Source organism: Aethalodelphis obliquidens, unplaced genomic scaffold (genome assembly GCF_003676395.1).
Source record: "Aethalodelphis obliquidens isolate GAN/ISIS:26980383/991018 unplaced genomic scaffold, ASM367639v1 scaffold32, whole genome shotgun sequence".
In the NCBI taxonomy this organism is placed as follows: Eukaryota; Metazoa; Chordata; class Mammalia; order Artiodactyla; family Delphinidae; genus Aethalodelphis; species Aethalodelphis obliquidens.
The window spans coordinates 857,297-881,762 of record NW_020837976.1 but is presented as its reverse complement, the minus strand read 5'-3'; the positions used below and the strand labels follow the sequence as shown (position 1 = coordinate 881,762).

Genomic DNA, 24,466 nt, shown 5'->3' with positions numbered 1-24,466 from the left:
GCCTGGAGTGACACCCCACCATGTGTGGCAGACGGTGGGCAGGACGAGGCAGCAGTCTTCGCTCCCCAGGAGGGAGCGGGGAGATTACCAGTTATAGCGGGAATTGATGTCATCGGTTACCAGGGAAACTAGCAGAGGCGCATGCCCCTCACTGCCCCTTAGGTAAGCTCTCCTGTGGAGATCTTCTGACCTAAAGATTAGATCACCAGCTGGGGCCTGGGGCAGGTATGTAGAAGGGCAGTCATGTGAGCAGGGTGTGGGTGAAGCAGGCACTGGTCGGCAGGGGATGTACAGAGAGCAAGAGAACAGCCATCCTGGGTGACCTGGTCATGCAGCAGCCTAACGTTCATTAGCCATTTACTCACCAGCCACTTCTTCCACAAGGGTGGTTCTTGTTCAAGCAAATGCCATGCCCTTTTTTCTTTTAATTTTAAACATACGATTGGCCTTCCAGTGGGGGTTCCCTCGCCTTTAGAGATGTGATTTAAGGATCTGATTCTGTTACTGTATTAACCATCCCAAATTGGCAGGCTGAATGGCACGCTCCCAATCTCCCTTTCCTCCACTCCTGGATGACTTTATATCTCCGCTTGGGCTCTCAGTTCCCTGACCTCAACTCCACTGACAGTCACAGCCCCTCTACTTTGGTCCCCGACTACCATGGCCACAGCTGGACCTGGTTGTCACTTGCAGCTGCCCCAGCTCTGAAATCTAACTCACAAGAGTCTCACTTCAACCTCCTATCCTTCCCACTCAGTTGTCCCATTGTACCTAATATTTGGACTTTACTGAGACCTTAAGTTCCTTGGACCCTCTATTTTCTGGCTATCTGTAAGTCCCATCCTGTTTTTACTATAATCCTATTTTAGTCTAGGTAAAGGTCAGGAAACGTTTTCTTAGAGGGCCAGAGACTAAATATTTTAGGCTATGTGAGCCAAGAGGCATATTATGGATATTATGTAAGTACTTATGTAAACATTTAAAATGTATAAAAACACAAGACAGGCAGTGGGCCACATTTGGCCTGTAGTCAGCCGACCCCTGTTTTAGACTACGTGGTCTATCTCTTCAACAACTTTCTTGCCAACTTCCTTAACAGAAGTCCCATACTTCTGTCACATCTACTGAGCAAAAGGGCAACTTGGAGCAAACCAACTGTTAGTCACCTTCTCTATCCTAACACTAAGGCTTCCCATCTAGCCACAGGTGGAGCTGCTTGGAAAAAAATACAAATCAGGGCTTCCCTGGTGGCGCAGTGGTTGAGAGTCCGCCTGCCGATGCAGGGGACACAGGTTCGTGCCCCGGTCCGGGAAGATCCCACATGCCACGGAGCGGCTGGGCCCGTGAGCCATGGCCGCTGAGGCTGCGCGTCCGGAGCCTGTGCTCCACAACGGGAGAGGCCACAACGGTGAGAGGCCCGCGTACCGCAAAAAAAAAAAAAAACAGAACAAAAAAACAAATCACACAGCTACGCAAATGGTACCACTGCTATGTTACTGTCTCCAACTTAGAATTCTCCCTTGTCTCTAATCAGCAATCTTTATTCTCCAAGGCTGTTCTCCCTCCTATTCTCCACAGCAACTATTTCAAATCCCTTGTACTTACCAGAACACTACTTACTACCCCTCTCGCTCTCAGTAGATAATTCCCTCTACCTTCAACGAGGAGAAAAACTCATTAAAATGGAAGTTTCAACTGCACCCACATCCTCATTCGCCTCATCTCCTCTGCCACAACATCTTCAGGATCTTCGCTGAAGGTGATCCTTCTATCTGGACATCCCATCAGTTAACCACCCTGGCGCCTTATCTTCAACCCTTCTTCTTTTCAAGCTCCTTTCCATTAGCATTTAATAACTTCTCTCAAAAAGATTCTACAGCTTCACCTTATCCTTCCTGAATAGCAAAGCTTCTTGTAAGAACTGGCTACATTCACTGTTTCCAATCCTCCCCTCAACCTGCCTCAACCAGTGGTGTTCTGGGTCACCAATCCACGGGAAGTGTTTTGCCAAGACCACCGATGACTTACTTGTTATTAAATCGAATGAGCACTCTTCACAGTCCTCATCCTACTCAATATGCTTGGCTTCCATGGGGTCATATTTTTCTAGTTCTCCTCCAATTTCACTGGCTACTCTTCTATCTTCTTCTCTCCTTCTCTTTTCCTTCTCCCTCAAATGCTGATTTTCTTCAGGATTTGGTTTGATGCTTTCTTTTCTTTCCAGTCTACACTCTCCTCTTTAATTACCACGTATAAGCTGCTAACCAAACTATATACCAAATCTATACTCTCAACCTAGATCTCGCTCCTAATCTCCAGATCTGTGTGCTCAAGAAGCTACTACATATCTCTATTTGAATGTCCCACTGACACTTGATCAGATTTCCTGTCCAAAATAAAACACACCAATTTCCTCAACAAAGTCTGCTTTTCTCCGGTGTTGGCTAATTCACCGAGAGGCTCCACCATCCATCTATTTGCCTAAACTACTCCAGGAATACTTCCTGGAAAAAGCAGCAACCATGAGCCACAGGAGCAAACCTAAAGTTGGAGTGTACAGAAGAAAGAAACAGGAGGTACAAAGACTGAGGCAAGTAAAAGACTGGCCAGTTTGAAGACCCTGAGGCGTTTAGCTTACAGCGAAGACAGGAACTCCTGGCTTGAAGAAATAGGTGCTGTTTATGAACTTTTCATCTACCTTGAGCTTTAAGTCCCCTATTCCACATTTATTTTTTATGTTGGATGATAATTTTTTTTGATAGAAACAATGGATTGAAAACAAGAGTCAAGAAGATATCGAATCACAGGTGGGAGGGGACTAGTTTGATCATTTAAACTAACTGCATCACACTATCCTTAAGAAAATGAGGCCCTGACAAGTTAAAATGACCCCTGCAAGGTTACACAGCTAGTTAGTAAGAGGTGTTGTATTCTTTCTTCAATATTTTTTCTAGTCCTGCTTTTCTTTGGTTATTTTAAAAATTACACCATTTACATCATGCATTGGGTCAAATATTTCTTTGCTGTCTTTGTTTTGTGAACAAAGGGCCTTTTATTGTCCTTAGCTTTTACTACACCTCTTAGCTCAGGCCTCAGCCTTCCTGATTATTATTCTAAACCTAAAAAGGCTCAGGCTACTCTTCTTAGTTATTTTTATGTGCCTTTCTGTCAATAAATCGTACATACAAACAATATTCCTTTCTGCACATTTGAAACTTTTCATAATAAAAAAATTTAAAAGCAAAACAATGCTCTGGAAAAATTAACTGAAGTATGAAATCTTCCATTTCTGTTACTTTAACACAAAATGCTTAAAAAATCTTTACTAAAAAACAAAATATTAAGAGCATTCTCATTAATTAAATTCTTACTAATTTGTGATTATTAACACATCAGATGAAAATATCCAGTTTTCAAATTGTGGAGTATTTTTTTTTTTTTTTGCGGTACGCGGGCCTCTCACCGCTGTGGCCTCTCCCGTCGCGGAGCACAGGCTCCGGACGCGCAGGCTCAGCGGCCATGGCTCACAGGCGCAGCCGCTCCGCGGCATGTGGGATCTTCCCGGACCGGGGCACGAACCCGCGTCCCCTGCATTGGCAGGCGGACTCTCAACCACTGCGCCACCAGGGAAGCCCGTGGAGTATTTTTTAAAGTTCAGAAAGGTACAGTTAATACAACATTCATGTCTCACGATCCAGTTACTTATCAAATCCTAACATTTTTACTTGTTCCACATTTCTTAAAGAAATAGAATATTATCAAAACTGTTGAAGCCCCTCTATAAGCTCCCTCCACTACGGAAAGCACTACCATGTATTCAGTGTTGCTGATTCTAATGCATATTTTACACTATTATACATATAGAGGCATCTATAAATATCAAGGTATTTTGCATGTTTTCAAACTCTATACTACACACATTATTCTGCAATAAGCTATCTTTCATATATTATGTTTGACATTTACACAACTTGATACATGTAGCTCGAGTTTAGGGGTTGGCAAATTTCTGTTAAGGGTCAGTAAATTACTTTAGGCTTTGTGGTCATACAGTCCTCGTCCCGACTACTTATCTCTGTTGCCATGCAGAAGCAGCCACAGACGACACGTAAAGGAGTGAGCATGGCTGTGAGCCAATAAACTCATTTACAGAAATAGGCAGTAAGTAATGTGCCAACCCCCATCCTAAGTCATCCATTTTCAGTGCTTTATAGAAATCGATGGTGTAAATTTACCATAATTTACCACCCACCCAGTCTCCTGCTTATGAACATTTAGGTCGTTTCTACACTTTCACTCGCAAACACCTAAGTTACAATGAGTCATATATTTCCTTGTGCATGTGTGTGATTCTCCAGGGCCCACATCTTAGAAGTTTTAACTTTGCTCTTTATTATAAAATTACTCTGCAAAGCGGCTGTATCAATTTATACTTCAACCAGCAGTGTGTTAAAGTTCTCCTTTCCCCACACTTTTGCCAATACATTTCATTTATTGTTAGGATATTTAATTTTGGTCAGTTTGACAAATGTGAAGTGATTATCTCATCATTTTAATTTCTTTGGCTACTAGTGACATTTAGCATCTTTTATAAGCTCATTAGCTATTCAGGTTTCTACATCTGTAAATTACCTGTTCATACCATCTTTCCAGTTTTCCATCTGGTTGTCTTTTTGTCAACGGTATATTCAAAATACTAATCTTCCTCAGTTCTGGAGATGGTGAATATATTCTCCTACTTTGTGGCTTGTCTTTTCACTTTGTCTAGTCCTAGTTCCTTTTTCTTCTTTATACCTGTACTAATACTTACTGTTTTAATTACTAGAGCTTTATAGGTCTTAGTATCTATATCTGATAGGGCAACTGTTCCTTCTTAGGAGGAAGTAGTTACTCTTGGCTTAGTTACTCCTGGCTTTTTGCTTTTCCATAAAAACTTTAAGATCAACTATTCAAGTTCCCTCAAAAAGCCTGTTTGGATTTTATTTAAAATACACTGAATTTATGGACACATTTGGGGAGAAGTTGCACTGGGTCTTCCTATCTATAAATGTAGTCATATCTCTTTATTTTTATAATTTTATCCATGAAGATTACTCATAGGTATTAGTTTTCATTGCTGTTTTAAATAACATTTTGTAACCAGTTACTTATAGGAACACTATTGATGTTTCTTTTGTAACTTTGCTGAAGCCTCCTTAATTCAAAGTTTGTTGGTTCTCTTGGATTTTCTCTGTAGACAATTATATTGCCTTCAATTAGAGACAGTTCAGTCTTTTCTCTCCAATACATATAACTCCCATTTCTGTTTTGTTTTCTCTTATTGAAATGTAGGTCCTCCATTACAGCGTTGAACAGAAATATGGTTGGTAGATATCCGTGTCTTGGTCTTGAAATTACTGAGAATACTTTTGAAAGTTTGATCATTACATATGACGCTTGTCATAGGGTTTTTGTCAATCCCCTTAATCAAGTTAGAGAAAATTCCCTTCTACTTCTGATTTGGTTTTGTAATGAGTATTAGATTGTATTGAAATTATTTTCTTGGCATCTGAGATGGTCATAGTTTTTATTTAAAAACCATTAATCTGTTAATTTCGTATTAATCTTTCTGGTATTGAATCATACAATCCTGGGATTATTAAAATATTAATAAATATTAAGTCTATTATTTAGAGACTTAAATGATAAATATTATTAAATATTAGTCTCTATTTTTTATTTATTTTATTAAATTTATCTATCTATTTATTTACTGGCTGCATTGGGTCTTCGTTGCTGTGTGCGGGCTTCTCATTGTGGTGGCTTCTGTTTGTTGCGGAGCACAGGCTCTAGGCATGCAGGCTACAGTTGTGGCACACGGGCTCAGCAGTTGTGGCACATGGGCTCAGTAGGTGTGGCTCACAGGCTTTGTTGTTCCACAGCATGTGGGATCTTCCCGGACCAGGGCTTGAACCCGTGTCCCCTGCACTGACAGGCGGATTCTTAACCACTGCGCCACCAGGGAAGCCCCTAGTCTCTATTTTTTAAAAATAGCTACCATCAATTTAAAAAATTGATTTGTGAGTTTCTACAATATATTTTTCATCTCTATTCGTAAGTGAAATTGATATATATACTTTTTTTCTTGTTCTGTCCTTATTGGGGTTTTATTTAAAAGTTACATTTAATCTCATATAAGGACCTTGGTTGCTTTTCCTCTATTCCTTGAAGTGCTGATAATACGTACCTAAAAAAATCTGGGACTGATGTCATTTGAAAGGTGTCACTTTGATTACTATTTCTTTAATAGTTATATGTTTATTCAGGCTTTTAATTTCTTTGTGAATCCATTTTGGTAATTAAGTTTTTCTACAGAATTACTATTTCATTAGATTTAAATATAGTCTCTTACACATTTTACTGTCTCTGTATTTCCAATTACTCCTATTTTGTTTATTGGTACGTTTTCACTTTTTTCCTTAGTCAGGCCTGTTCTACAAGAACTTCTACAAAAATTCTTTTTATAAAATTTTTCTTTTCAAAGCCGTCGGTTTTCCTGATATGTTCTATAGTTTCTTTGTTCTATTTCATTAATTTGTGCTATTATTATTACTTACTTCTCTCTTGAGGTTTATTCCGTATCTTTTTTAGCTTCCTGAATTCTCAATTTGTCACTCTTAAATTTTTCATTAATGCATTTAAAGTGGTAATTGTTACCTCTCACTTTATTTGTGACCTACACACGTGACATAAAATACTTTGTCCTTCTTCAGAACTAGGCTCCAAATCCAGTCTACACTGGCAGGGTATTTTTTTAACCCTATCTTTAGTCTTTCCTAAATAGCTGCTTGGCATCACCAAAGAATTTACTCTTATCTTGCTTGCATAACTATGGATTGACTCACACACAGAAGGGATTCTAAAAATAATAAAGAATGATGAGTATGCTCTAAACTTTCCAATATGTTCAATGGTATTTATGGAGCTGCCCTGTGTCAGGCCCACAGAGTACAGGAGTGTCACAATAAAGAGAGCAGCTCATGCCTCCCACCTTGCAGACCATTTCAGATTGATTTTATGCATGTAAAACTTTAGTAATTGTGTTTACCTTTTCAGATGAGTGGAAGTACACCCATATGTTAAAACTGACATGAGTGTCAGCAAAAGTCTTCAAACAAACTGCAGTTTGTAAAACCCTAACGATTCATCAATGCCTTCATGCCATAGAACTGGAATTCAGCAGAGAAAGTCAAACATCAAAAGAGAATTCTGAAAAATAAACTAACCCAAGAGTTTGTATATATTTCAACTATAGTGGTTAGACACATTGCCTACAGCTCATATGACAATGAGATCTATAGTAAACAGAAGATTTGGTTTCTCTCCTTGTGAAATATTAATGGTAGGCCAACTAAATTTCTGATACTTCCCCAGTGGCCGCCCAAGGGCCAACACTGATGTGCTAGATAATGTTGTGTTAGATTACTTCAAAGCCTGGATCAAGTGTGTCAAATATTCTAATCACAGTTGTGAGAAGCCCAACCAGTTAACTCAGATGGATGGTGTCAAGACGTAAAGTCTAACAACTGATTTACATCAAGGTTCATCAGTGGAAAACATTGCTCCGTCCTTATTGAGAACTGCTGAGTGCTTATATGATTTTTAAAGTGTAAGGCCTTCCATCTTGGACCTATAAGAAAATGTCAGCACCACCCATTTAACAGCTTTTTGCTATAACTTTTTTTTCTCTGGGGGCACAGGAATCAATGATTTAGTTTCTACTTAAATTTCTGATAAATTCCAGGAACCTCATGGTACACTCCTGGAACTATTTGGAGGGCTGGCTCTTTCTCTGGCTGCAGACAAGGAAAACTCAAGTGGTGTTCCAGAGTTGTCCAAAAACCTCCCAGACCTGTTTAAAGGGAGTCCCATATGAGACAACTGATGAAACTAAAGGAAATTATAGGGAAGTGGTTAGCCTGCCTGTCTGTCTATAGGAGGGTCTCAGGTTGTAGTGTGTCTCATAAAAGATGAGACCTGTCTTTGCCTACACTACATAAACACTCAGCCTTGGCTATCTCTCAAATTGATAGAGAAAGTATGAAAAATTTAAGGCTGTACTGATAGCTTCTTTCTGCCAGGAACTTTTTTTTTTTAAGTGACTAAAAGTTCTTATTTGAGAGCTCTTCATACAATGCAGAGTCTGGGAAGAATTGTTATTTCTCTTACCTCCATGAACAAGAATGGCCTAATGACCACACTAGTGTGTGACTGTGGGGCAACCACTCTGGTAACTGATAGCTCTGGAGTATTCCCCCGGATCTTTTTCATTAGGTCACTGAGTCTCAACTGTAAGGGGAAAAGGAGTCGGTATTCTGAAGAACTGGGTAACCCTGAAGCTCATACCTAGTTACTGGCTGGGCTTTTTTCTGTAAGGACTCAAAGATATAAAAATACATTCCTTTAACCATCATGCTAACACTCATGATACTTGGAATTTTGTTTTAAAATGCTGGTTCTACTTTTACATGCTACACAGTACTGAGGGAGAAATTCCTATAATAGTACAGTGCCCTTCACACAGTATGATAAACTGGACAATTAGAGGTGAAATCCTCCCTTAAAATTTCTGAGTATGACTCTGGACTAAACTTAAGGAACCGGCAGTTCTCCACTAAAAATAATAATCCAGGGATTATTTTGCTACGTTAACAAGGGAACTATATTGTTGGAAATTAGTGTTTACAATCATACCCTAGGCATGAGTTTCTAGTGGAAACTTCCACCTTTAAGAAAGAAGGTATGATAAGTTAGAAACATATCTATTTTATCTGTAAAATCTGTGCCTACCTGAAGCTGCTACATGATTGGCCTGTCTCTAACTAGAAAGGTTATATCATCCTTCCTAAGAATGATATAAGGAAAACTCTCCTAAGAAAAAGTTTGACCACATTCATGTAAGCAAAACACAAGGGTTCTGGGTAATAACACGGCCATCAAATGAGGCTATATGCTCTATTTGAGTGATGAAAGACCTAACCTTGTAATGACAAGACCACTCTCCTAAACCTGCTCACCACTGAAACGATGGGCTATAGAATTATACTCTAAATAATTAAATGGATTTTGATTTCACTTAAGCTAGCTCTCACTGGCAAGAAATATATCCCTGAAAAATCAAGAGTGTTTCTGTCCTTTACCAAATCTACAACCAGAAGAAAGTAACATTAGATTGGCACATACTTAGGTGGGATGGCCTTTTCAGAAATCCTGGGATGTAAAACATCATGTAAGGTGTTACAGAAATGCTAGAAGGCTCCTTTTAGTGAAGCAGTAAAACTTATCAAATGGTGCTATAGGTGGTGCATTACAAATATTTTCACTTGGATGCTGAGTAATAAACATTGGAAATACATACGAAAAATACGAAGATTGCACAGGAAGGGTTCTTTTATAGGTTGAAATTTAAGATAAAGTTACTGCTTAAGAGGCAACAAATGGAAGTGAAGATGCAAAACATCACATGCCTTACATTCTTTGTTGCAATTCTCTGTGCCTTTTTTCTTTCCCATATTGTAAAGTTTTAAGCTTCTAAAACCTGCTTTTCCCTCTATCAAAACGTTACCTAATGGAATTCCAGTGCTTAACCCTGAAAGCTCATGCTGTCTGCATTGCTGGTGAAACAAAGCTCACAAAGAGTCAGTAAGGGAGACACTATTCAGGGACCAGTTCTGATAAAGTGGTGAATGGAGATCGATACAAAAGCACTGATTTTACATTCCAATGTGGAGATGTCTCTGAAAATGTATAATCCTGCTGCTTTCTAAAATGTCCTTGGAAATGTCAACTGTCCAAAAAAAAAAAATCTTTTAAGATATCCAGGGTTTTCAAATAGTTGTCATGTCCTGAGAAATGTGACCTTTAACTGCTAAAAGCATACAACTCTTACTGGTTGTTGTATTTTTTAACTGTTTTGCCCTGATAATATTATTTAAATTGATATCTCAAGCTTTCTGAAAGGTATATGTCTTTGGGAAGCTTCTTTGTTAAATTAGAGGAGGCTTTGGAATTTTCTTCCCTTTCTACATATGGTAAAATAAAATTTTGAATTCTTTATTCAACCAAAGAGTTTTATATGTCTGTTTCATTTAAATTAATAAATATATCTGGATTTAAAAAAAATCCAATGTGATAATCTCTATTAGGTAAATTAAATCAGTTTATGCAGTCATTACTGATATATTTGGACTTACCTACCCTTCTCTCTTTTTTTCCTCCCTTCCTGCCATCTGTTGGATTTATAAAGTAGTCTATATTCCTTCTTGTCCCCTTTTTTAACCCCTTGCCATTTGAGAGCTACAGGATGTTTTTCCTTTGGTGGTTTCCCTTTTAATATAATAATGTCTAAAGTTATTCAGCATTCCTTTTCTCCTCCTGGGGATTACAAGGACTGTAGCATATGCTTAAATTACTCACTAAACATCTGTTTTCCCCTCTCTGATTCTTATTGTTATCTAGTTTACATACTACATTAAAATTTTTTTAAAAATCAGTTATTATGACTTTTTTGTTTTTAGTCAATAGTAAACTGAAATATTTTTCAATTTCTGTGCTCACAATTGCTTTCTGTATTCCACTCCTTTCTTATGGATTCATTTTCCTTCTTCCTGAAGATCATCCTTTAGTAGTTTTTCACAATGATGGTCTTAGAGTGGTATACTTTCCTGGTCTTAGAATGAAAATGTCTTTATTTCCTCTACAGTCTTGAGTGCATTTAGCTGGGTATGAAATTCTGGACTGATAGTTTTTTCTCAGAAATATTTCTCCACTGTTTTCTGGTATCTATTATTGATAACTGTTAGAAATCTGTTCCTTTCCAGTATATTTGTGTTTTTTTCCTCCCCTCTTTGGTGGCTTTTAAGGTTTTCTCTCTATACCTGCAGTTACAGCATAATGTACTGAAGTATGGATTCACCTTTCTTTATCCTGCTTGGTAGTTGTAGCACACTTTTAATCTGAGAACTTGGGACTTCCTTCAGTCCTTTAGTTTCTCCAATATTCTCTCCATTTTGTTCTTTGGCAATCCTACTTAGATATATGCTAGAATTTCTCAATCTATCTTCCATGGCTCTTAACTGCTTTCAGGTTGACCAAAAAAATCTGTCTCTGTGCTGTGTTCTGGGTGAACTTCTCATCATTAGTACTCTTGTCATCTATGTCCAAACTATAGTTTAATTCTATGTGCTGTGCTTTGGTTTCAATGATCATATATTTTCATTTTCAAGAATCCCAATTAGTTGTCATATTAAACTTTCCTATTTCATTTCAACTGAAATGTTTCAGTTTCACAATTTCTTACTCTCCATGGAGGCTGTACTATCAATTATCTCTTTGATTATCCAAAACATATATATTTTAAAGTCTTGGTCAGGCTATGTATCTAAAATAAACAAAGATCATCCCTTGTTGGTGATCTTTCTTAGCACTGGATTTCGGAATTTTAATTTATCAGAAAGTTTTGAATGGAAGGCTTTTGTTTTGGGATTGTTGCTTATTTCTTCTTCTTTATCTCTGTGTATACCTTTTTCTATCTAGTAGTTTTGTGCTTTCTTTCACCAGGTCCATGGGCCCAAGTCTAGAAAACAGTCTCATGATGACTTTTTGGAACAGCTGTTTCATGAGTATACTGGGGATATCTCATATCTGGTCATAGAGCAAGCAGAGGACACAAAGTTGTGCCTTTGTTATCCCTAGACCCACAACTTGCTATGAAACCACAGCCTTTGGCAGAAGACTGGTAATATCTACCTTAGCTTCTTTTCAAAAGTGGGTTAAGTTCTACCCCAGTCTCTGGCTTCAAGCAGTGAATATGGCTCTGGCTCCTGGTCCCACATGGATCTGGTCTCACTTGTAGCCAAGCTCCTGGTTGCCACCACCTGCTTGGAATATACAGTCAGCAGGCCCAAGGCTTCATTTTCACTTATTACTTGGCAGTTTTGGTCTGTGAAGATATTTATCTTGTCTCTGGAAGCCCAGCTTTGTCTTTTTGGTTTTCTCTTTTTATATTTTACCTGTCATTGCTATGTGTTTGGAGCAAAGGGAGTGAATCGAAACACAAACTCAATGTGCCATCCTGACTAGAAACTTGCATAATGCCTTAGCATTGTATTTGAACAAAATTTACTTATTACTTATTAAACTGTGTAAATAAGATTAACAGGGAATTTTAAAACCCCTTATTTGTACCTAAATGGCAAACTATACAAAATATTTTCATAAATGCAAATGAAATCCTAACTTGAGGTTCAGAATATATGTACTTGAAAGTAACTAAAATGTATTTAATCCAAAGTAAATCTACAAAACAGACAATGCAGAACAACTTTTCACCTTTGAAATTAAATTAGTCTTACTTCTACAAGAAGAAATAGGACTCTCAAACTAACATTTGTCAGTTTTAACCAAAAATAAAGTAAGAAATTTTTCTACTGTATTTAACTTAAAAGGATATCAGCTAAATAGAGAAAACAAAAATAAAAACATTTCTTACTATGCTTAGTGAAAAAGAAAGATTTATACCTTTTCACTTGTTAAAAACTTTGCAAAATATACATGCTCTCCTCCTGTTTTCAATTCTTCCATCTTTTTCCTTGAGGCCTGAGTATCATCTAATTTATAACTCTTAAAAACAGCTAGAACTTCTTCAGAATACTGCAAAGTAAAAATATCAATTAGTTTTATTTGGCATTGTTGCCCAATCATTTGTTTAGTGCTTTTCTTTATCAAAATAATGTACAATTTATTCCCAGTTAATCGTATATGCATCCTTAAGGCACACTAAACAAGAAAAATTATGACAGCAAAATGAGGGTAAAACTATTTTTTGTGAGATATCATGGTTACTGTAAAAGTAGGAATTAACTCTCTACTTCTGGAAAAATGTGATTTCTTATGCAGTTTGTGTAAGGGGCAAACAGAGAAAGGAATGCTTTGCGAGTATACAGAAATTTACCAGTAAAAGTAGCTGTTTAATCAGCAATGGAACTCTCAAGCATTTCTTGTGCTAAACACTGTGACCAAATAAAAAAATGATGTCAAAGCCTATCCAGTTGAGGAACAATTCCAGATGATTTCTCACTTACCACTTAATCTGAATTTGGATAGTTATGGGGAAAAAAGATACTTCATATAAAATAAAAACTTTAAAAAGTAACACAGAAAACACACCACGCTACTTTTAAGAGCTACCTATTAACTTTAGATTTTGATTACAACAAAAAGGACAAACTGACCTTTAAGGAGCCAAATAAAAGAAATACAGAGGATTCTTATAATAAAGAGGTTAGTAAACTTTTCCTGTAAACAGTCAGATAGTAAATATTTTAGACTATATGGCTCATTTGGTCTCAATCACAACTACTCAAGTCAGCCATTATAGCACAAAAACAACCACAGATAACACGTAAATGATTGGTGTCGCTGTGTGACAAAATTAACTTTGTCCGCAAAAGTAGGCAGTAGGCTGGATGTAGTCCAAAGCCATAGTATGCAGAGTCCTATTCTTAAAGGATAGCTGAAATAATTTTGTGCAAAGGCAGGATGTATTCTGCAGAAGTTCATCAATTGACAATACTCACTATGTAAAAAAAAAAAAAAACCAAGGCTGTAATTACTAAATTTTAATCCTCAAGTCATTTATAAACTACTCTCAAAATCAATTGTTTATATATTAATTTACAATTTAGCTTCTATATTATGAAATAGGTATAAAAACATAAGAGGTAGAACTATATAGTGAAAAGTATGCTGGACAAGAGTCAAGTTCTGACTCTGCCATTAGCTATAAAATATGGGGCTTTTGGTAGTCTGTAATTGGCAACTCACCTTGAGAAAAGTTTTCCATGAAATTTTCTCATAGCATTGCACAGGGTTCCTAAAGTAATCCTGAAGTGACCAAAATTTTCGGTACAGGTTGTAATCAATTGGAATGGAGCTGATAAAATAAATGTTACATTAAATAAATCATTTAAGTTCTTTTAGAAATAACTAAATGCTTTGACTTTTCTTGGGTCACATATCCTCTGAAAAAGGTAATGAAAGCCATGGCTTCTTTCCCCAGAAAAGTACACAAATTCATAAATATTTATATAAACGTCTATAAATAATTTCAGGGGGTTCATAGACCCCTATTCCCTCTTTATCTTCAGTGGTGGAACCCCTGAATTTTGGCTGGATACATTCAGAATTTAAGGCTCTCTTTCCCAACCTCTCCTGCACTAGGTGTGGCCATGTGATTAAATTCTGGCCAGTCAGTGGGGAGCGGAAGTCATATGTCTCATATGGGCTATGTTTTACCATTTTCCCTTTTTGCTGGCTAGAATGCAGATATGATGATGAACCATCCTGGACTATATGAAAAAGAGCAAATACCAAGGCATGGTGGAACAAGAAGTTAGAAGGAACATGGGTCCCTAGACAATCTCCTTGAAGAGTGCTACTGCATCAGCCCTGAACACCTGTCTTCTGAACACCTGTCTTCAGACTTTTACATGAGAAAGAAATCAATTTCTATGTTGTTTAAGCTAATGTTAATTTGACTCTAATGGTAAAAGCCCTAGGCATTATATCCTAACCAACACACTAAGACCTAGTATGAAACAAACACATTAGATAAATACCAACTTAGTATTACAAAAATGGCATTACTAATTCAATTTCTAATTCGGCTATGTTACAAATCTTCAGTGTCAATACATATTTTTTTAAAACATCTTTATTGGAGTATAATTGCTTTACAGTGTTGTGTTAGTTTCTGCTATATAACAAAGTGAATCAGCTATATGTATACGTATACTATCTTACTCCACTCTTTCCAAATAAACCTTAACAAGTTGAACCTATGGATTACAGTTAGCATCTGTGCTAAGCTTCATGCCCATACAAATATTCCAAGTAAGACTGTAATTTTATATGGGAAACAGGAAGTAGGTTTAGTGATCCACACAGCACCATGATCTCAAAATGAAATGGAAGGGAGAAGGGAAGGAGTGCGTAGGTTGCCTGTGGTTGGCTTTTCAAACGTTATGAATATATATAAGGTAGGTTACACCTAAACAACGGACTGCCTGCACACAATTTAGAAACCAACTGATACAGCCCAGTGATTTTGGAGTTGTAATTTTAAGTGATATACATTAAAGTTACAAACAAAAGAAATCTATAAGCATGATCTCCTTCCTCCCTGTCTACGTTCTCACCTTAGTACCTGATAAGTCATAAGGTATTATCTTTGTAAATCAAGAAATCTGAACCTCTAAACACTCACCAAGTTGTTGGAGCTTCATCATCCCCCATTTCACCTTCTTCCACATCCATTCCTTCTTCTCTGTCCTCCATGTGCTAAATTAAAAGAACGTACATCCTGTCATGAAGCAGTTGTCAAGCAGAGGAGAATTCTATATGACAGGGATCCGAGAACTCAAGAGCGGTATGACAATAATATAAGATAGCCATGAAGACATGGTGCAAGGACCTCCCTGGTGGTCCAGTGGGTAAGACTCTGCACTCCTAATGCAGAGGGCCCGGGTTCAATCCCTGGTCAGGAAACTAGATCCCACATGCATGCCGCAACTAAGAGTCTGCATGCTGCAACTAAGATCCCGCATGCCGCAACTAAGAATAGTTGCAGCCAAAATAAATATTAAATAAACAAATAAATATTAAATATTTATATAAATAAATAAATAATAAAAGAATATAAACACCTATTCATTAAAAACAATAACAACAACAAAAAACGTAGTGCAAAGTTTTAAACCAGTACTTTTCCTAACACATTCAGTACATTCTCTCTGGGAATAGAGAATCTATGGCAAAATATGATTTGGAAACATAGTATACAAAAAGTGAGAAGATCATTAGTACACTAAGGATTCCAAGAACCACAGTAAATAACTCAAAGCGATTTAAGTAGTTTTTGTCCCCAACTTTAATTTGACCTTGAAAATCTTCCCCCGCCTGTACACATAACACTTATTATCTGGGAACACTTTAGGATATGCTGGGTGTACAGCTCCATACTGAAAAAAAATTTTTTTAATAATTAATTTTTATTGGAGTATAGTTGCTTTATGATGTTGTTTTAGTTTCTACTGTAAAGCAAAATGAATCAGCTATACGTATACATATATCCCCTCGTTTTTGGATTTCCTCTCCTTTTAGATTACCACAGAACATAGAGTAGAGTTCGCTGTGCTATACAGTAAGTTCTCATCAGTTATCTCTTTTATACATAGTATAGCGTATATATGTCAATCCCAATCTTCCAATTCATCCCACCCCCCCCCCACTTTAAAATAACAAGTTTACATAGAATAGTCCAAGAAATACCTAAAAGATACATAAAAGGGAAAGGCAGATTTTGAAAAATCTTAAAGTCAATATCATTTCCAAATTGACAATGATTACAATTTAAGGGATAAATTAAGTAAAGTACTCTGATTAATTTACAGTGAAATATTAGTTACATCTAATTAATAATTTTTTAAACTTTATAACTTGCTCTTAAATGAAGAGCAGGTGCTGAATGTCCAAAAATTTGCCAGCTCTGGACTGTCTTCTGGACACTTCAAAAATAATCTTTAGGGGGTGTCCCTGGTGGCACAGTGATTAAGAATCTGCCTGCCAATGCAGGGGGACATGGGTTCGAGCCTTGGCCTGGGAAGATCCCACATGCTGTGGAGAAACCTAAGCCTGTGCACCACAACTACTGAGCCTGCGCTCTAGAGCCCGTGAGCCACAACTACTGAAGCCTGTGTGCCTAGAGCCCATGCTCTGCAACAAGAGAAGCCACCGCAATGAGAAGCCCGCGCACCACAACGAAGAGTGGCCCCGACTCGCCGCAACTAGAGAAAGCCCGTGCACAGCAACGAAGACCCAACGCACCAATAAATAAATAGACAGATAAATAAATAAATAATCTTTAAAAATAAAGTTGATCTTGCTGATGTCCTTTTGAAAAAATCAGTGGGCAAATGATGGATTACTTAACAAATGGTTCTGAGATAACTGGCTCACCATTTAGAAAAAATTAAATTATAACTCAACTTACTCCAAACCCCAACCTTCCTGCTGGGTAAAAGATTTAAAAGAAAAAATAAAATCATAAAAGCACCAGAAGAAAACAAAGAATTACATACTCCTGTGGAGTGGAAGCCTTCAGTATGACACAAGGCTAGAAACACTAAAACAAAAGACCAACAAATGTTAATATTACTATATCCAAATTTAATAGCTCCATATAGAAAACTATAAAGTTACAAGAAAAACCATAAACTGAGGAAAAAAATGTATCAACACACAGTAGGAATGAATTAATAATATTCTATATAATGAGTTTCTACACATCAACAGTAAAAGACGTTTCAGCAGTAAAATGGGCAAATGTCATGAATAGGCAATTCTCTTCCTCATTGTTTCTAATCAGCACAGAAGAAAAATAAATTCCAATGAATATGCAGTAAGTTCCTCGACTTCATTAATAACCAAAGAAATGTAAGTTAAAACAAAGACGACTTACCTTTCAAGTATGTATCAATTAAGCAAAAATTTTTAAAAACTGGTAATTCCCCATGTTGGCGTGAGGTTGTGGGGAAACGGGAAGGCATTCTCTATGTGCCACTGGGGGTGGTATAAATGGGTACAACTTTTTTGAGAAGTACCCGGGCAACAGTTATCAAAATTTGATATATATGCATTTATTTTGACACAGAAATTTCACCTATCAAAATTTATCCTAAGGAGACACAGGCATAATTTAGCAATGATATACAAAATACTATTTACTATAATGTTAACAAGTTTTCACTATTAGAGATTATCTAAATGCTCAGTAACAGGAGACTGTGATATATCCAAAGACTTATCATGAGACATTAAAACACAGAGACAAATCTAAATGTACTGATGCAGAAATGCAACCATTTCATACTGTTAAAAGAAGAAAGTGATTTTCAGAACAGTATGTATTGTATGACCTCAATTTTGGAATAAAACTACATATACACAGAAAGTCCTGTAAGGACAAAAAAAGAATGTTAAGAGTGGTTATCTTTGGGGCCTTGGATTATGGGGTAGCTGTACTTTTTATTTTAAATATTTCTATTTTGTTTGCATTTTTTTCTACACAGAATACATATTATTTCTATAAATTGAAAACAAAGGTTTTTAAAATTTTTGATTTAGAAGACCCATTCATCTGAGTTATCTCAATAACAAAATATGTTATGTTAGATTTCATATCAGCCTCACCTTTTGACCCAATGTGCTTTCCTGCTCATTGGTATTGAAAACAGTGACATTTTCCAGATTAAACTGACTCTGCAAGTTAAGACCTATTAAAAAAAAAAAAAAGATTTTCAAAGCAAATCCATCAAACACCTAAACTTGTTTAAGAGTATAACTTTGTTGTCATATAACCAAAATACATAAAATGATAAATCCATAATTAAGCAAAAGATCAAGTCAGAATAACATCACACTTGATTTTCAAATTCTTTCTAAAATTCATTTCTTTTAAGGTGCCTTTAGAGTATGCTGAATTCTGTATACACTGTGACAGATATATTGATCCTTGTTATTTATGAATATTCTAGAACAATTTTACAGAATGCAATATGTAGTAATTTATAATTTTGCTGAAGCACAAGTAGAAATTGTATTATTCAAAAAGTGTGAATGTATAACAATATTTATAGGAAATATAGTTAGTGAGGGCCAGGTTTCTCGCTGTCAGGGAAAGAAGTTATAAATAAGCAGATCTATTGGTGCTAGATTAGACTCACAAGTTATCAGTCACTATGATAACATTGTTTTTGTTGTTGGTCATTAAAAAAAATGTAGACAGATACAGAAATACAGATACAGAAATACATGTTAGTATACATATGTATCTTTCCAAGCTCTGTCTACTAAGAGGGCTTAGAAGCAGTGATATTCTAGTAACAAATAGCATTATCTAGGTCCCAGATCTTGTCTTCTAAACACCATTTTTAAGTAAAACAAATCAGGCTCTTTGGAGAAGTGGCTGATTCCAGGGTTGGGCAGGGAAAATACAAGATGTGCCTGGACTATCCTCGCCTACATGAAAGAGCTCCCAATGGGGAAAACTATAATAATTTGAGCAACAAAGTAAATAATGATATTATGAGATTATAACCCATATAAAATAAATATCCATGAGTTCATACTGAAATAGATGACTGAATTACAAGTAAACAAAGGAGAAGAGACAACTCTTCTTTTCTTTTTTTTTTTGGCTGCACTGCGAGGCTTGTAGGATCTTAGTTCCCTGACCAGGGATCAAACCCAGGCCCCCTGCATTGGAAACACAGAGTCTTAACCACTGGACCGCCCGGGAATTCCCAAGACAACTCACCTTTAGAGAAGACTCCCAATTCATAAACGTAGAAGGAATGAAAGGAATAGAAAATCACCACCAGGACAACCTAATAATAATCACTGCAGGCAAGATCCACTGATGAACAGTACTAAACTCAGCCGGCAAAGGTCTAAGGAGAAAAAGTATCTGCATAGCCTCGAAGTATCTCCCTCCAAATATTTATTAATTACAAAGGGGAAAATAGTAACTTTGTAGTAGAGAAATATGGTGATCAAGGATAATATCTTAAATAAGTGATGAAAGATAACACCCCCAGTAAAAAGACACATCAATACCATGTTGAAACGATGCACTGAGAAGGGCCCATCACCTCTGTGGTCTTCTTCCCCAAATCTATAACCTCAATCTAATTATGAAAAACATCACACAAACATGAATTGGAGGGCATTCTACGAATTATCTGACCAGTGCTCTTCAAAACTGTCAAGGTCATGAAAAAATAGCAAAGACTGAGGAACTGTCACTGACTGGGTAGATTGGGGAGATTAAAGTGACATCACAACTAAGTAATACAGGATCCCAGATTGGATCCTTAAAAAAGAAAGCACTGATAAAACTGGTAAAATCCAAATAAAGTCTGTAGCTAACAGTGCTGCACCAATGTTGATTTCTTAGTTTTGATAACTGTACCATGGCATGTAAGGTTAACATTAGGTGAAGCTATTTGGGTACTCTATACTATCTTTGCAACTCTTCATGTCTAAAGTTATTTTAAAACAAGAAGTTTTTTTAAAAGCTAGTATGCTAGATGACGTCATTAAGCTAGTGAATGAACCTGGCTGACCATTTAGCATTGACTACTTAAAATATCTTTGTCCATTTTCTGTTTATTACTCAACAAAGCACATGCCATAATTCTCAGGTTAAAAATCTCAGTCATACTTTACTAAATTTAATGGGTAAATTACATGTGAAGACAGCTTTCTGAAGGTCTTGGGATATACTCTAGTGAATCTTATGCAATCAAATGTAAAAAAAGAAGAAAAAATACTGCAAGAAGATATCCCCAAATGCCAACCTAGCTTATGTTAGGGTGACAGGATTGATTATGATTTTTTTTCCCCTTCATTTTCCAAATTTTCTGAAACAAGGTTGGGTAATTTTATAATTTAAAAATTAAATTTAAAAATATAATTTATTAAAAGATATATATATAGTTTAAAGCTACCTTTAGCAATTATTGTTAGTCTTTCAACTAGTTAATAAGAAAAAAGTGATTTCTCTATGTCTTGTCAATCTAGGAATATAGCATATTGAAAAAGAGGTTAAAATGTTTTTTTAAAAATGAGAGTGGAGGCTAGAGATCAACAGGAAGGACTAAAGAATGGCTGAGAATTGAAACCTTGTTTTTATGTTTTCTGTAAATTCCAGAAAAAGAAATCACAAATCAGTACTTATGAAGGGGCACTTCATTTCACAAAGAGATAGAATTTCATTCATCAAATATTTAAATAGTGCCTAGATATCTGGTATTAGAAGTTACTAGGCACAGAAAATACAGAGGTGAACAACACAAACACACTGAAAATGCCAGGTGGTGCTAAATTCTAAGAAGAGATTTGAAATCAGGTGGTGATAATGGGTTACTGTGGTGGCAGGTTTAGATTAGATGCTCAAAGACAGCCTCTCTAAGGTAGTAAAATTTAAACCGAGATTGAGTGACAGCAAAAGTCAGGAATGTGACAATAACGAACAAAAGGATTACAGACAGCAGAATGAGTGCCAAGGTCCTAAGGTTCAATTGATCTTGATATTTTGAAGGTAAAAAGAAGGCAAGATGCCAATTCAGTGGGAAAAGAATAGTTTTTTCAACAAATGGTGCTGGGACAACTGGGTATCCACATATAAAAAGAATGAAATTAGAACCCCACCTCACACCACATACAAAAATTAACTCAAAATGGATCATATACCTAAATGTAAGAGCTAAAACTCTTAGAAGAAAACACAGATGTAAATCTTTGTGACTCTGGGTTAGGCCAGGGGTCCCCAACCCCCAGGCCGTGGACCAGTAGCGGTCAGCGGCCTGTTAGGAACCGGGTCACACAGCAGGAGGTGAACAGCAGGGGAGTGATTGAAGCTTCACCTGCCGCTCCCCATCGCTAGAATCATTGCCTGAACCAGTCCGTGGAAAAACTGTCTTTCACGAAACCAGTCCTTGGTGCCAAAAAGGTCAGGGACTGCTGGGTTAGACAACAGTTTCTTAGATATGACACCAAGAGCACCAGCAACAAAAGAAAAAATAGATATATTAAACTTCATCAAAATTTGAAACTTTTTTGCTGCAAACAACACGATCAAGAAAGTGAAAAGGAAATCCACAGAATGGGAGAAAATATTTACAAATTATTTATCTGATAAGGGTCTAGTATCCAGAATATAATAAGAACTTGTACAACTAAGTAATAAAAAGACAAATAACCCAATTTTTAAAATGGGCAAAGAATCTTAATAGACTATTTCTTTAAGGAAGACATGCAAATGATCAGTAAGCACATGAAAAGATGCTTAACATCTTTAGTCATTACAAAAATGCAAACCCAAACCATGAGATACCACTGTACACTCCCTAGGATGGCTATAATAAAAAAGACAATAAACAGTCAGTGTTAGCAAGGATGCGGGGAAACTGGAACGCACTTGCATCAATGATAAAATGATGCAGCCTCTTTGGGAAACAGTTTGGTAGTTCCTCAAGAACTTAAATACATCATTTGTAGAGACATGGATGGACCCAGAGACTGTCATACAGAGTGAAGTTAAGTCAGAAAGAGAAAAACAAACATCGTATGTGAACACATGTATGTGGAATCTAGAAAAATGGTACAGATGAACCAGTTTGCAAGGCAGAACTAGAGACACAGATGTAGAGAACAAACATATAGACACGAAGCGGGGAAAACGTTGGGTGGGATGAATTGAGAGATTGGGATTATTGACATATATACACTAATACATATAAAATAGATAACTAATGAAAACCTTCTGTATAGCACAGGGAACTCTACTTCACTTTGCTGTACAGTAGAAACTAACACAACATTGTAAAACAACTATACCCCAATTAAAAAAAAAAAGAACTTAAATACAGAGTTATCATATGACCCAGTAATTCTACTCTTAGATATCTATCCAGGAGAAATTAAAACAGTTACCATATGACCCATCAATTCCATCCTATGTATATGGCCAAGAGAAGTGAAAACATACATCCACATAAAACTTGTACACAAATGTTCACAGCAGCATTATTTACAATAGCCAAAAAGCAGAAACAACTCAAATGTCCATTAACTGATGAATGGACAAAATGTGGTATATCCATATAGAGAATATCATTCAGCCATAAAAAGGAATGAACTACTGATACATACAACACAGATTAACCTTGAAAGTATTAAGCTAAGTTTAAAAAGCCAGTCACATGAAGTGAGAGAGTAGCACTGACATATATACACTACCAAATGTAAAACAGATAGCTAGTGGGAAGCAGCTGCGTAGCCCAGGGAGATCAGCTCGGTGCTCTGTGACCACCTAGAGGGGTGGGATACGGAGGGTGGGAGGGAGGCTTAAGAGGGAGGAGACATGGGGGTATATGTATACGTATAGCTGATTCACCTTGTTACACAGCAGAAACTAACACAACATTGTAAAGCAATTATACTCCAATAAAGATGTTAAAAAAAAAAAAGCCAGTCACAAAACACCACATATCTTATTACTCCATTTTTAAAATGTCCAGAATAGGAAAGTCTATAGAGACCAATAAGTAGATTAATGGTTGTTTAGGGCCTGGGAGACAGGGTAAGGATGGAGGTAAGTGGAGAGTGACAGTTAATGGGTGCAGGGTTCCTTTTAGAAGTTAAAATGTTCTAAAATTAGACTGCAGTGATGACTGCACAACCCTGTGAATATACTAAAAAACAGTAAACTGTACATTTTCAATGGTGAATTGTATGGTATGTGAATTTACATCTCAATAAAGCTGTTAAAAAATATAAAAAGCTGAGCTTCCAGTAATGGAAGGCTAATTAATTAGCTAATTAATTAATTCAGATTAACCCTCTAAGGACAACTGAAAACTTGGATAAATTACATTAATTCTATGAATACTTACAGAGCATAAACCACGTTCACAGCATTGTTTTAGACAAAGAAACAGAAAATTGTTTTCTTAAAAATAGTAAAGAGCTGACATTCAGTGAGGAATATATGGCAAAAATCAAGAAGGCAAGAAAGATAAGCAATGCATCATCAGCACTCAAAGCCACTTCTGTCTTGAGGATATCTGCCAAACAGGAAGAATCGGCTGCAAAACTGAGCTACTCTTTTAGCAGCTTCCTGAAGTGAGGATGATAAAAATAAATCTCTGAGTCCAAGGAAGGTGGGGAAACTAATCCTACCCCAACCTTCTTCTAGACTGGGACCTACGTCCTCAGGTAGGGATCAACCAAATTGCAGTCCAGTGCCAAGTCTTCTCGATTATCTAAGGAATCACAGGCCTTGAGCTGGGCTAGATTAAGGTAATCTTGGACTAGTAGTAGCACCCTTGTAAGGGTGCCTGGCAGGAGTAATGAAAACTCTTATCTGGAGAAAGGTATCTAACCTAGGTGTCAAAATTATTCCCTCAAATATCTTCTCAATTATAACATCAAACACTAACCAGAAACACAAAGGGGTAAGATACAATCAGTGAGAAACAGTAGAAACAGACACTAGAGACATACCCACAAAGACTTAAGACACTGGAATTATCAGACACATAAAAATAACAATGCTTACCCTTGTTAGAAAATTAAAAAACAAGTTTGAAAATATCAGCAGGGAATAAGAAACTAAAAAAGTGACACAGCAGACTTAAAAAAGACTTTCTAGGAATGAAAAAATACAATTACTGAAATTAAGAGCTCATTTAGCAGCAGATTATTCATAGCTGAAGAGAGAAGTAGTGAACTGGAAAAAATTTCTAAAGAAATTATGCAGAATGTGATGGAGAGCAACAAAGAGATGAAAAATGTAGAAAGTGTA

The 24,466-nt window shown here is 36.6% G+C and overlaps 1 protein-coding gene and 1 non-coding gene across 2 annotated transcripts in view; one reads left to right on the top strand and one right to left on the bottom strand.

Moving 5' to 3' along the window:
• THOC1 (THO complex subunit 1) overlaps positions 1–24,466 on the bottom strand; it is a 42,150-nt gene that overhangs the window by 8,630 nt on the left and 9,054 nt on the right. The window contains exons 8-11 of the mRNA XM_027127562.1: positions 18,289–18,371; positions 15,305–15,378; positions 13,864–13,972; positions 12,559–12,690 (exon numbers count right to left, since the gene is read on the bottom strand). Coding sequence (XP_026983363.1) covers positions 12,559–12,690; positions 13,864–13,972; positions 15,305–15,378; positions 18,289–18,371 — 398 coding nt within the window. The remainder of the gene's footprint in view (positions 1–12,558; positions 12,691–13,863; positions 13,973–15,304; positions 15,379–18,288; positions 18,372–24,466) is intronic.
• Positions 15,513–15,585, top strand: TRNAR-CCU (transfer RNA arginine (anticodon CCU)). The gene has a single exon. It is a non-coding gene; the product is annotated as a tRNA-Arg (tRNA).